The 13,504-nt window shown below is 39.3% G+C and overlaps 1 protein-coding gene across 4 annotated transcripts in view; it reads left to right on the top strand.

Annotated features, from left to right (window-relative positions):
- LOC125674462 (afadin-like) overlaps positions 1-11,814 on the top strand; it is a 58,367-nt gene extending 46,553 nt beyond the window's left edge. Inside the window, exons 22-27 of one of the 4 annotated variants that reach the window (XM_048911606.2) lie at positions 76-1,443; positions 1,749-3,643; positions 5,529-5,650; positions 6,494-6,608; positions 8,732-8,845; positions 9,259-11,814. In XM_048911606.2, coding sequence (XP_048767563.2) covers positions 76-1,443; positions 1,749-3,643; positions 5,529-5,650; positions 6,494-6,608; positions 8,732-8,845; positions 9,259-10,137 — 4,493 coding nt within the window. In that variant the 3' untranslated portion in view covers positions 10,138-11,814. Of the gene's footprint in view, positions 1-75; positions 1,444-1,748; positions 3,647-5,528; positions 5,651-6,493; positions 6,609-8,731; positions 8,846-9,258 lie in introns of all 4 variants that reach the window. The other 3 variants (XM_048911605.2, XM_056160239.1, XM_048911607.2) reach the window with 3 other exon arrangements.
- The last annotated feature ends 1,690 nt before the right edge of the window (positions 11,815-13,504 follow it).

Raw genomic sequence — 13,504 nt, 5'->3', positions numbered from 1 at the left:
CTCAGATTCTCAAATATGTGTTAGGGATAATACGTAATCTTACATAAATTTGTACATGTATTCCATTTTAACCAGAGTATAGATCAGGAATCCCCAATAAGGACATGGAGGTGATATATGGACGTCAGGATGCCTTGTGGCGCATCATTTTGGAAACTGATTTGCAAGCCTTTATAGGAAACAGGAGGCCTGACCCGGAGTCTGCTCCTGGGGCCTTCACCTACCAAAAGCCCCGCAGCAAGAGCGCCTCAAACATGGAGGAGGAGACGAGACACAAGTTAGGGATTGTAGATAAAATTGCTCCTAGACCCGTGTCTCAGTCTAGTGGCAAACCTGTCCGGAAGGACAATCGTCAGAAGAAGAAAGAAAGTGTGGTGGATTTGAGAGATTTGCAGGATGATCTCAAAATGTATCGATCTCAAGGTCAAGGTCAGGTGGGACATCGACCACGGAGTAAATCTGTTGGTGAGATGCAGAGACCGAGACAGATGCACTCTCAGCAAAATCTCCCAAACCATAACCACCCACAGTACTTTGGAAATATTCCTCCAATGCAGCAACACAGACAGGCTTTCTTGACAAATGATAATATGAACATTGTTCCTGCAGAGAAAACTCAATCTCGTAGTTCATTTCAAAACCTTAAAGCTAGACATTATAACAAAATGAGAACTAGTGGAATTCAGAGAACCCATTCGCTGGGTGGAGTTGACCATGACCAAAATTATAGTCCTGTTGCATACACTGTGCACAGTCAGTCTGTCTCCCCAGCCACGTATTGTCCCCAGGGTCCTGCTCCGCTAGTCCCAAAACATGTTAGAAGTCACTCTGCCTCACAATTACCTACTCAGTACCCCACAACAAAATACACCCACCCACCTAGTCCCTACCACCAGGTAGTTCAAGGTCACCCACAGCATGCATCTCAAGGTCACCCACAGCAGGCATCACAAGGTCACCCACAGAAGGCATCTCAAGGTCATGTTAGACAGGTGTCCCAACCCCAGAGCGCAAGGCAGCCTCCTCAGAAAGTGGTTCACCATCAGAGGAGTCGGTCCAGCGACCTCTATATCCCCACGCGGGGAGACTTCTTTCTCGGGGAGAGTTACGATTCAGCCCGCGGTAGTGATTCCATTCACAGTTACGGTGTCATGTCACCAATGGAATCGTACAACATGTTTAAGGCCTCGATGAAGAACACAAACTCAGACAGCGGGATTAGTGACACCAGGGAGTCGAAAACTTCGTATGACTCGGGTGAGCCTCTGAACTCGCCCTACCCAGTGTTCTCACCTGTGAGTCCACACCTGTTGAATAGCACAATGAGGGACTCGTGGGATAGGAATTCTCTGAGTTCCTCCGCGAATTCAACCATGATGGCTGGACGTGGCTCGTACTCGAGAAATCCAAGGAATAAAATTCAGCAAAAAAACAGAGGTGGTCGTAAGTTTACTGTACAAAGCTGGCCTTCATGGGAATCATTGAAAGGGGACTTAATCTAATATGATCAAATAGTTGTGTGCTGCCAAGTGTATGTTTTATTATGGTATGCATGCATAAAATAATTCTTTTTGATATTACAATACATCATCATATAGATAATTGAATGCTTAACGATTAAAAATATTTTAGTTTATTTTGACATGGTAAAATAAATTCTTAATAGATAAAGAACCCCCAAAAGTTTGCGTACAGTATTACAACCATGGTGAAATTAATCCTTACATATGATACATTATTATTTGTAGGTGACTCCTCTATGATGCCAGGGGGGAGAACTCTTCGTGAACAGCCCCAGCACTCTCCTCATCGTCCTCCCCATCACCGAGATCCCCGGGTTGAAGATGCCAAGTCCAAATCCATGGCTAACCTTCACATGGACAATTCGTTCGATCACCGAGACCCGCCTCATCACCAGCACAACATGCGGCCTGCAGCTTCCGTCGGTGCGCTTCAGAATGCCAATGTTCCGTTCCAGGACTATTACAATCAGGGCCGCAATGATCCACGGGGAAACGATTATGAAAATCACCCAAGCGTTGATCCGAGAATCCCCAGGCACCAACAGGATCCCATGCGTAACCACGGATACACTGATGTGAATCATAATGTTCCTCCGGGGCATTTAGTGAAACCACAGTTGCGTGAGAATGTGGAACAAGGCTCTCCCTCTTCCAGGCACTCGGGGTCCAGCGGCCGTGAGGAGAGGCCACAGTCTGCTTATTACCCTCATCAGGTCCAGCCAGACTTTGGTCGGGAGGAGAGACCCAAGTCCATGGAGGTGAACCTGGGTAAGATTCAGGAGATGCAGCAGAGGTATGGGCACCCTCAACACTCTCCACACCAGTCTCCTCACGAGAGAAGTTTCGATAATGAACGGGATCCAAATTACATCAACATGAGGGCACAACAGCAACAGATGCAGAGTGGGTACGTTAACCAAAGCGACATACCAAGATACACTGCCAGCAACGAATCCAGGCAACTCAACTTCTACGAGAACACCTCTCCCAGGCAGAACGAAGCCTCGCCCGCATTTCACCAGTTGAAGCCTGCTGAACTTGATGGCAAGAAACCTCCACCTACCATGCCAAAACCCTCTGTGGCTCCCAAACCAAATGCTCCCAAAGTGACCCCCGCAGACATTCCCAGAGTGGATATAGATAACAGACAAACCCAGTCACATTTCTTTGAGCCCAAAATTCAACAGCAACTAGAACAAAGATCGCCCAAAGTTCCCTCCTCCCAGGTAAGCTATACACAGGGACGAGGAATGCCACCACATAGTGCTGGATATCAGCATGACCCGCGGACAAACAGTCTACCTCGGGGAAAATTCACTCCCCCCAGAGACAGCAGTTACCCTCAACAAACGCATCAAAGCCCAGAGTTGCCTCCCCCACCCCAGGAGATTCCCCCCGAGCTTCCTCCACCCCCAGCTCCCGAGGACCTACCAGAGGTCTTACCTCCGTTACCCCCTCCTCCAGCTAATGAATATTCATTAGATCCACAATATGCAAATTCAGCCGACCCAAGATTTGGGCCTCCTGGTGGTTTTCAACACCAGGGTAGATTCGGTCATCCTCAACAGAGGGTTCAGCCACAACAACAGAGAAACATGGGATTCGTAGAACCACAACAGCAGCACCCTCCTCACTCGGCCACGCTGCCCAACAGATTTCAACAGCCCAGTAATGACTATCAAAACATTCTATATGAGAAACAAAATAGACCATTTGACTCTTCCATGCAACATCCAGCTAATCAAAATTTGTACGAGTCGTATGATCCTAAATCGCGGTCACTGCCTCCAATGAAAATGGATCCTCAGTTATCTAAACACAGGTTGATGACAGAGGTGAATGAGGTCGCCCTGAGGGCACAAAAGGATGGAGGCCCTCTTGCTTCTCCCTGGGACAGAGAGGAGCAGGAAAAACTCAACAAAATGAGGGAGGAAGAGATGAGTCGGTTACGTGAGATGGAGATAAATGAGCTGGAATCTCGGTCGTATCTCAGTCCGCAGGAACAAGACAGGTTGAAGAAGTTGCGTCTGGAACAGGAGTTTCAGCGCCGAGTGCAGGAGTGTGCCAGCCGAGACGATGACGACGAGGATTCTGATACCGAAATATCGAGCCGTACTCAGGTAGTAAGTGTGCACTAATTAACATCTCTATTTCTGCTGTTAACATCGGATAATGATCTCACGCAAGTATCACACTTTTCTCTCTCTCCTTGTCTAACGAAGCACTGATTGACGACACTATCTCAGAATTTATTATTTAGAAGCCCATTATAGATTAACACCACATTCACTGAGACTAATTGGAAAGAATACTATTGTATTGGACGCTGATGCACAGGATGCTTCTTGTACACTCTGCCTAATGAACCAATTTGTTTATCAATGGAGCTAGCACTTTCAGTACATGAATTACTAATTAGGATGCAAACAAGAAATTATAATGGAAGAGAGTATTGTATTTTAACTCCTGTAAATATCTAATACTATGAATAGTTTGCATTGATCACATAAAGACCACACATACATTTTACTTTTATATAGCGGCATTAGCAACTGTCTTTACACATGGATTAGTAGATGAGTTACTTCCCTTGACTTAATATCGAGGTGGATAGCTCAGTTACACAGCTAAAACTCCAGTGGAAAAAATGAATTACAAATACTGTAAGCTACGCAGTTCCTCGTGTCACTTGCGTGTGACATCATAGACGGTGTATCCTACATTATTAGAATCACTCCAGAGACAAGAGGAACCTATATCAAAATAATTATAGTTTTCCTGTAAAAATTATTGCTCTGCAACATTTACCCACGAAGTGTAAAGTATTTTTGGTTATTGTCTTACTGCAGTAGTTTGCAATCATTGAAAAATAACGAAATTAAAAACTCTCCTAATGAATACGTACAGTTTGAAAACAGAGACTCAATCGATTAAAAGCATTGATGTTTATCTGATATATCACAAAATCGTGTATATCTGTATTCTATTCTCTTGTGAAATGTAATATTAATGTAGAATTTTGATAGTATGAAGTTGTATGAAATCTCCATTCAGTCGTTAGTGCTATAGGCTTCAAATCTCTGAAATCTGAAGTTTACCTTCACAAGAGACTCGGAGGCCTCTCGCAAAGTAAGAAGATGTATCAATTGTTTGTTTATAATGAGGAATATGTTCGTAAAGCTAGCTCTCCGAATTATTTTAAAATTACAAAACAAAGTCAAAACTGGAAACCAACATCTTAAAGGGACTGATTCACGATTTTCTCCAAAATTTTCTTTTTCACTTTTAATGATCAAAATCTACTGTCTAATGTGTTTAAAAGATTTCACATAAAAATTATGGTTATACATCACCACAGAAGCTCATTTGGAGAGTTGTTTATTTGTTTTGTAAACAAAGATTGCAGTATGTTATTGTTTACGAAATTTTCAAAAGAAATGGATGTCGAACTAAGATTATCATATCTTTCACATTTCAAACATTTTTAGGTAAAATATGTCATCTAAAAGTTAAAATTTGTGACTATGCAAAATTAAGATGCTTTATATTACAAAATCAATAGTTCACTTGTTTGTTTGTATACATAAAATGGCTCGAGTCTTTGTTTACATAACACAGATTTAAGGCTAAAATATTGCTTTTATTCTTGCATTCAGAAGGTCAAAAGTTTGGCTGTCAACTTTAAATGAGTTATATTTTCAATGTTTAACATCCAAAATGAAAAATATTTTTATCAAAAATCGTGAACCAGTCCCTTTAAGATTAAAATTGTAGAAGATTCTTGTGAGCGGATACCATGGGTATTTCAGTAAGGTCCGGATCTTAAGTTTCAAACTGAAAGAAATAATTTACAAGTAAATGATATGGTTGGAAGCAAATAAATTTCTTGTGCATTCTAGTGATGTGTTGGTGATCTAGTGCTTATTTCTCTCAGAAAATCAGTAATTGGCTGAGAAGGTGTGTTTTTTGTGGCAAACTTAGTAAGATTTGAATTTTTATCTGTAGGGTCGGGAATATTTGATTCAAACCATTCAAGATGATATCGTGAAGGCCCACAGGAAGCTGGAGGAACTGAATCAAAAGCATTTGTATGAGGAGTACGAACGAGAAAAAGATCGCATGCAGAGGTATCCAATTATGTCACATTGATTTCTATAAGAAGAATATCGGCTAGTAATGAGAAGTTTTACTGTTAACCAGGAATATGCTATTGGGAGGGGGAATAAACGTAAAGTATATTGTAATTTGTTGACTGTTGGTTGGGTGAATACTGTGATTTGTTGACTATTGGGTGAGTGAATACTGTGATTTGTTGACTATTGGGTGGGTGAATACTGTGATTTGTTGACTATTGGGTGAGTGAATACTGTGATTTGTTGACTATTGGGTGGGTGAATACTGTGATTTGTTGACTGTTGGGTGGGTGAATACTGTGATTTGTTGACTATTGGGTGGGTCAATAAAGTAAAGTATTTAAAGCTCCTCTTAAGAATTGTAAAAGTTTAATAAATTCTTCAGACATGCTTCTTTGATAATAACAAATGAATTTTTCTGCTGGGATTTGTAAAAATAAATGTTCCATCATGATCCTGTTTTTGAAGTCATGAGGACGCTAAGATCCTGTTTGGACAGTAAGTAGTGTGTATAAATGTGGCTGTCATGGAGAGTATTGGGTTTTGGTTCAGGCAACATTAACCTATATAGCAGTGCTTCACAGGAGCCTGGGGAATCACAGGTTTCTGCACTTTCAAATGATATCTTTGAAGTTCCAATGGAGTCTTACATTGTGCATGCACGTGTATGCTGCTTATGTGTGAAATATGTCTGAAGGAAAATGGTTTAAAATACATGTAAAGAACATGATAGCACCATTAGTATAGTCAATTTTTTGGTGTGAAATGACCTCTGTGGTTTTGTTAGTATAGTTCCTTTTTTTGGTGTGAATTGACATCATTTCTGTTGGTTTACAGACTGGAGAGGAAGTTAGAAATGTTCGAGATGGAACGAGAGGAGAGACAACAAAGATTGCAAAAGAGGCAGGAGAAAAAATTACGGGAACAGGAAGAGTACCAGCGTAAACAGAGGGTAAGTCTCAAAACATGGTATCAGCATTTCTAAGTATGATAAGGAATAAACAGAGTTTTTCATATCTTAGCGTGACCATAAATTAGAGCTTTTATGTCATCATCAAAGCTACTAAAATATTACTTAAGGTGGGTCCTTAGTCCTGGATTTTTGGGGTTTAGGTAGCATTTTTTTGTTTGGAATCAATAAATTAACATTCAGAGTAATGAGAAAAGGCAAAATAGTTAAGGATTTCCATATTAATTTTCATTACAGACACTACTGAAGTAGTGTACCCCTATGTAGATTTTTATGAAATTCATTGGAAACAGTTATCTGTTATTTTAAAATAAAAACAAAAAAAAAATAATTTAAATTGCATTTATTTATCAGGAAACATGTCAATAACTAAAACACATGTCATTTTCAATCTGTTCATCAAGTTTTAGTACAATAAGTGCAAAATTATTGAATTAGCCTTATTCTCCAAAATGTTAAAAAACAAACAAATATGGACACAATTTCCTTATAGCATGGTTTACATATCATTTTTTTTGTTTATATTAGTAGATGTACATATGTTATATTTATTTATGGGAAAAAATCCATACCTTTTCTTAATAATTTCAAATCTATAGCTTCCAGAGTATGTATACCCCCTTAAAAAACCTAAGTCTGGCACCATACAGCTGAGCTATTCAAAACCACTCATGGATTAAAATTGTATGTAATTTCATGAAAAGACACAGATAATAATTCCTTGTCACCTTGGTAAAATGTTTGTGAAAAATATAGGAAATCTATTGCATAAGGGCTATTCCAGAAATAAATACATGGGGGGGAGTCAAGAGGCACCTTTTGTATATACCAAGCACCCATTAAAAAAAATAGAAAATTACCCCATGACCCATCAAATTGATCAACTCATTTTACAATGACCCATCTAATTAAAAAAAAAACTAACCAGACCCACCACAAAAATATTTTTAAAAATGAAAACGGTTCAAATCTCGAGAGGTTTTCAGGACAAACATTCTAGTCAATGACGCGGTAATGCCTGTGCGACATTGTATCACAGTAGTTCTGAAGAAACGATGTCACATCAACAATCAAAGGCATCTATGGCGGGAATGTTGGAAAGATTGGGAGTCCAAACGATGCTATTATCATGAAATGGGTATGGATATGTTTTTCCACGAATCGTTCGTCTTCTGATGGAGCCCGCGCCCGGAGGCCTCAATATCACCATCACACTGACTGATAAATATAACGCATCGGTACCCTCGTATAAATCAACTAAGGTTTGCCTATTTTTATTAGAAAACGGAATACCTATTGGTTTCAAAATATTCCCAAAATCGATGCACTGAAAACTGTAATAATCTACAGAACAGAGTTCGCCGCCATCACGTCCAAAGGGACCCTACTAAACGCGCCTCTAATTTGAAGAGTGCCGTAATGGAAAGTTATGCGCTGCAAAGAGCGACAACTCGAATAGTTCTATGTTACTTCCGATTTCGAAAGCACGTTTTCAATTTTCCCTCCGACGTTTTGTAACCAACACGACAAGAGCGACAATAAAAATATTCTGAAAACTCAACACCCACGTGGCACAAAATGAAACAATAGAAACTACCCACTACCCATAATAAATATTTTTTTAACAGTCCAACCACGGACCAAATAAAATATGAAAAAATACGACCACCCACACAAAAAAATATCATTTGCCGCCCAACCCCCCCCCCCCCCCCCCCCCCCCCCCCCCCCCATTTGATCATATCTGGAACAGCCCTAATGGACTTGATAAATAATTTAATGAAAACAGAGTTATTGTCCTTGGATTCAACATTTTGAAACACATCATTGACTATTCAAATATAACTAAGACTTTTGAAATATTTTATGGCTAACAAGATTTTTTACAATAACTATTGAAAAAGACTCCAACAAAATTTATGTTCCAGTCATTAAATTATTGACTTTGCAAAATCTTATGACGTCACAGGAGTGTGGAACTACGTTAAAGTGCAATATGAAGAATGTGCCTATAAAATTTGAGGTGCACAATTTATGCAGCTTGGCTCTTCACATGAGCCATATTGATATATTGTGCAATATAAAATTTATTTTCCATGTTTCAGGATTTACGTGAGAAACAGCGCCAGGATTACGAGGAGCAAAAGAGAATTATGAAGCTAGAGGAGGAGAAACTGATGAAGAAGAAACAAGAGGAGGAACAGAGGAGGAAGGAAATGGTCAGTATAAATTCACACACCTCTACCAGTCAATTAAAGACTCCAATTAAAATCACACACCTCTACCAGTCAATTAAAGACTCCAATCAAAATCAGAGTCAATTAAAAACTCTCCATTCAAAATCTTATGCCTCTGTCAATCAATAAAAACTCTCCAATCAAAATTACATACCTGTCAGTCAGTAAAACTCTCCAATCAACATCACACACCCATCCATCAATTAAAAACTCTCCAATCAAAATCACATTCCTCTATCACTCAATTAGAAATTCTCCAATCAAAATCATGCACGTCTGTCAATCAACTAAAAACTTTTTTATTTCAAAACATAAAAATATTTGTCCCCATCGCCCAAATAAATAACTGATCATGAGATCTACAAGCAACTGTCTTAACACATTTCTCTTTATAGGAGAGAGAAAGACTTCGAGAACTGGAGGCCCAGCGTGAGCAGGAGGAGGCGCGACTTCGAGCAGAGGCACGACAAAGACAGGAGGAGCATCAGCGACGAGAAGTAGAAGCTCGTGAGCGCGAGCGAAGAGAGCAGGAGAAGCGGGATCAGGAACTGCGTGTGAGAGAAGAGGCCCAGCGACTGGAAGCATTACGACTTCAGAGCCAGCCCCCAGGGTACAACCAGCAGTATGCTAACTTACCCGCCCACACACAGTACGGGGTACCTGCCCCCCCAATGAGGGGATCCTCGTACGACGTACATGTTATGAACAGACAGAATGATAGGAACCCTGAAATGCAAAATGGCTTCCGTAACATGAACAATAACAATCCAAATTATAGAAATATGCCAGAAACTGTCGCCAAGAAATCGGTGTCCTTTAACACGCAGTTAGAAACTCGGAACACGTATAGCGTAGGAAGTGAGAGTGACAGAACACCTTACGCTTCACAGTCTTCATATCGGTCGTCCACGTCCGATCAGAATGACCCCCATTCCCCATACGGACAGCCTTCTACCCCCGATCATGCCCCGGACAATGTGTTTGATCACAGTAATACACCCCAGCAAAATCATGTGTCATATAAAACAACAGAAATCACACCTACAGTGGTAGGCTCACAGGAAGTGTACCGCGACCCCCGCAGTCGAATTATGGCCCAGAAGGAGGCTCAAGGTGGCAATGCCTTCACCAAGAAATCGACGTCTGATCGAATGTCCTTCAGAGACAAAATGAAATTTTTTGCTCAAGAGGCTGGTGAAAATACCCCAAAAGAAAAACCGAAAGCATCAAAGACACTTAGAAATATTGAATCTCAACTTCATAATGGGAAATGACAGTCAGACTTAAACTAGCAATTAACCAATTAAGTCATTAATGCTTTTATCACCCGAGATCGAGCACCGACTTCAGGTGTGGAGTCCGTCATTGTCTGGGGTTCATTCATTAACTGAATATCAGGATTTATCAGCCAGGAAGTTTAACATCAGGCTTTATCAGCCAGGAAGTTTAACATCAGGCTTTATCAGCCAGGAAGTGCAGTATGAAGTTATCCCGGTATCGACTTACTTTCGTGTTTTCGTTGGCAAATTTTGAAGTATATTTTTGCTATTTAAAATATTTTTGATGTGATACTACGATATTATGATGAAATGTGCAGGAATTTAATATAACTACTACTAATTAGTTTATGGATTTATGTTCAAGGCCAGCTGTAGTTGTGAAAAGGAACTTGTTAGCTGTTTTGTTTTTAACTTGCACATGGTTTGTGTAGGTCAGTGAATGCGTTTAATTTTGTCAGTTGTCAAAAGAATTGGCCTCTTTTTTTTAATTTAAGTTTTTCCTCATGTCTATGAAAGCAAGCAAGGAAAATGTCCATTCTTCGTAAGAATTTGATATGATTATCAGTTAGTCGAAGAAGAGAAGCCATGGAAATCACCATTAACATTCGATAGAAATCGAAGAACAAAACATACATTGCTGATGCATATAAATGTATGAACAATTTTATTGTCCTTGTAAATACGTGTTATGTGATGAACATGCTGTACAGAAATAAGATTTTTATAATGATGTATTTCATAGCCAGTAGGTTAGCAGAGGCAAAACTGAACAAACTTGTGATAGAGGTCGATACCATGTTACATAGCATGCACGATATCATCAGACATAACTTGCATGTAACGTTTCATTAATCTGGTTTAGCAGCTATAAGATTTATCGTCTTCGTTCCATCGCACACATTTCCATGGTTATCACTTTTTATATTATACAAATGTAGTGGTTGTTGAATTATTTTTTTTTAAATTTAAAAACTTATTGAAATTTTTACCCATTCTAACTGTTGATATTAACTACATGTATATTTATGTATACCAATATTCATTCTGTATTTTAGCTCTTTGCTCTTAGGCAGTTTCTGTCGGAATGGTGATGATTTTTTTTTTACGTCCTACGCTTAGAGGAATAAAATTTCTGTGCGATCTGTTATATTCTACAAGTGTGATACAGAACAAGGTTGTGAGGACTTCCAAAAACAGGTGATTTATTTGTGCGCTTTTTTTTCCACAGAAAGGATCCTTGTGTTGTGACAAAACTATCTCTTTGAGAACCACAGCGGTGGGATACGGATAGGATGATGCTGAATGCTTTTGTTAAATTTACACATGCTCCTGTGTTTATCTGTCATTCCCCTACTTCCATTTCTTTCATTCCATTGTTACAATCTGACAACATTCCATTTTTGTGTTTCTACTTAAAACCTTTGTCTTTTCTGTTATCTCGAAAAATAAACGGAGAAATCTTGTACCAACACTACACAAACTAATAATGGTGTTTGTATTTTGGAGATTTTGAATTTTCAAGGAGTTAAAATTCTGGTTGGGTGATTTTTCTATGTCACCCAGCATTTGTCACATCTAGTCAGGACATTTTCATGTTACCATGGTGATATAGCTGCTAACTTGCATACACATGTATCTGATGCAAAGCAATAAATTAATTTGTATATTGATTTCAGTCCCGTGTTTTGTTTTTTTAAGGGGGGGGGGGGGGGGGGGTGGCAATTCTAGTGTTACTGTCAGTCAGTCATGGACCAATTGCATTCCATGCCTGTCACTCGGTCACATAAATATTTGATGGTTTTATTTTCCTGAAGCTGCTGAGATAACATCTAACACCCGGGGATAATCAAAGACGACACTAAACACTCGTAAGGGGGGGGGGGGGGTAGATTTGATATTTAGATGAATATATTGGATGTTACACAGGAAGGGTCAAGTTTATATTTAGATAAATGGGCTGAATGTTTAAATTGAAGGTGAAAATAATGAACAGTGATCAATCTCATAACTGCTATCAGGAATACAAAATAAAGAGTAGGGCAAATACGCACCCCTAGATATATCACATGTGCCTAGGAGGAGTAAACATCCCCTGTAGAGAGGTCACACCCACAGTGAGCACTCTATCTTGATCAGGTAAACGGAGTAATCCAGTCACACTCGGTAAAGAATGGCCTAATAATCGATATGAAACGCTTCAGACAGCATTTGATCCAAGGACGGGTTGTATTGGCAAACAAGATTGTCCTACTGACCGTAGAATTTGTGAATTGTCGACTTTAAACGAAATTGTTGAAACATCAACTTGTTTGTCTGCAGCCTGCCTCGATTTAGCAAGAGTACCGCAAACGGTACATGCCTGTTCAGTGCAATATCTGTATCCATGATGAGAAAAAGTCCAGAAAACTATTTGATCTACTTTTAGCCTTAATTAAAGTAGGTCATGGTACACCAATCAAATTGAAATGTGAACTAAACAAGTATTTTTCCGAGAGGAAGATTGTGACAATTTCAGGAGCAATACCTGTATTCATACTCCAAAAAATCTGGAAAACTTTGACCTACTTTAGCCCTAAAGTGGGTTATGGTGCATCAATCCAGTTGAAATGCAAACTACACTTATATTCCTCCGAGAGAAAGCTTGTGACTAAATTTCTGGGCAATATCTGTATCCATATTGCAGAATAAGTCTAACTGATACTAGGAACAATTGGCTTTGCGTAATGTGTATGTGTACAAAGTTTGACAGTCCTAGCCTCAATAGTTTGGTCTGTATTCTACCTAATATTACAGAGTTTTCCTATTAACTGATACCACGACTTTGACCTTGAAAAGAATAGGCATCTTCCTCTTATCATGATGATCAAATGTACAAAGCTGTAAGGTCCTTGAGCTTACAGTTCATTTTGTATTTTGCCAACAAGGTCCAGATGAACAGTCATTGATGGGCGTATAAAAACTGATCATACACAGAACAAGCTCTTGCATATCAAATCAGTTGAGAGATATAAACACCATATGCTGATGAGAATGGAATTTTGCTGCATAAATATGGGAAGTTGACGATGGAGAAGCTGAAATAATCCCATTTGTCATAAAGTTGAGTTGTTAGATTGCCGTTAACATCTACATGTATGTTCATATAGATTGGAGAGGTTGAGTTAGTATTAAATAGATAGTCTGGATGCCATACAGGAGGGCTTGAGTTGGTATCCAGCCTATTTATCTAAATACAAACTAAATTCCTCTAGCACAACCTCAATCCTATTTATATAATACCAATTCAACTCCTAACAGTTGTGACAGTGTTAAATGTTACCTTTTATTATCCCGAGTGTTAAATGTATCACTACGGACTTGA

The sequence above is a fragment of the Ostrea edulis genome, chromosome 3 (assembly GCF_947568905.1).
Source record: "Ostrea edulis chromosome 3, xbOstEdul1.1, whole genome shotgun sequence".
In the NCBI taxonomy this organism is placed as follows: domain Eukaryota; kingdom Metazoa; phylum Mollusca; class Bivalvia; order Ostreida; family Ostreidae; genus Ostrea; species Ostrea edulis.
Note: the sequence above shows the minus strand (reverse complement) of the source record. Positions and strands in the feature narration are given on the sequence as shown.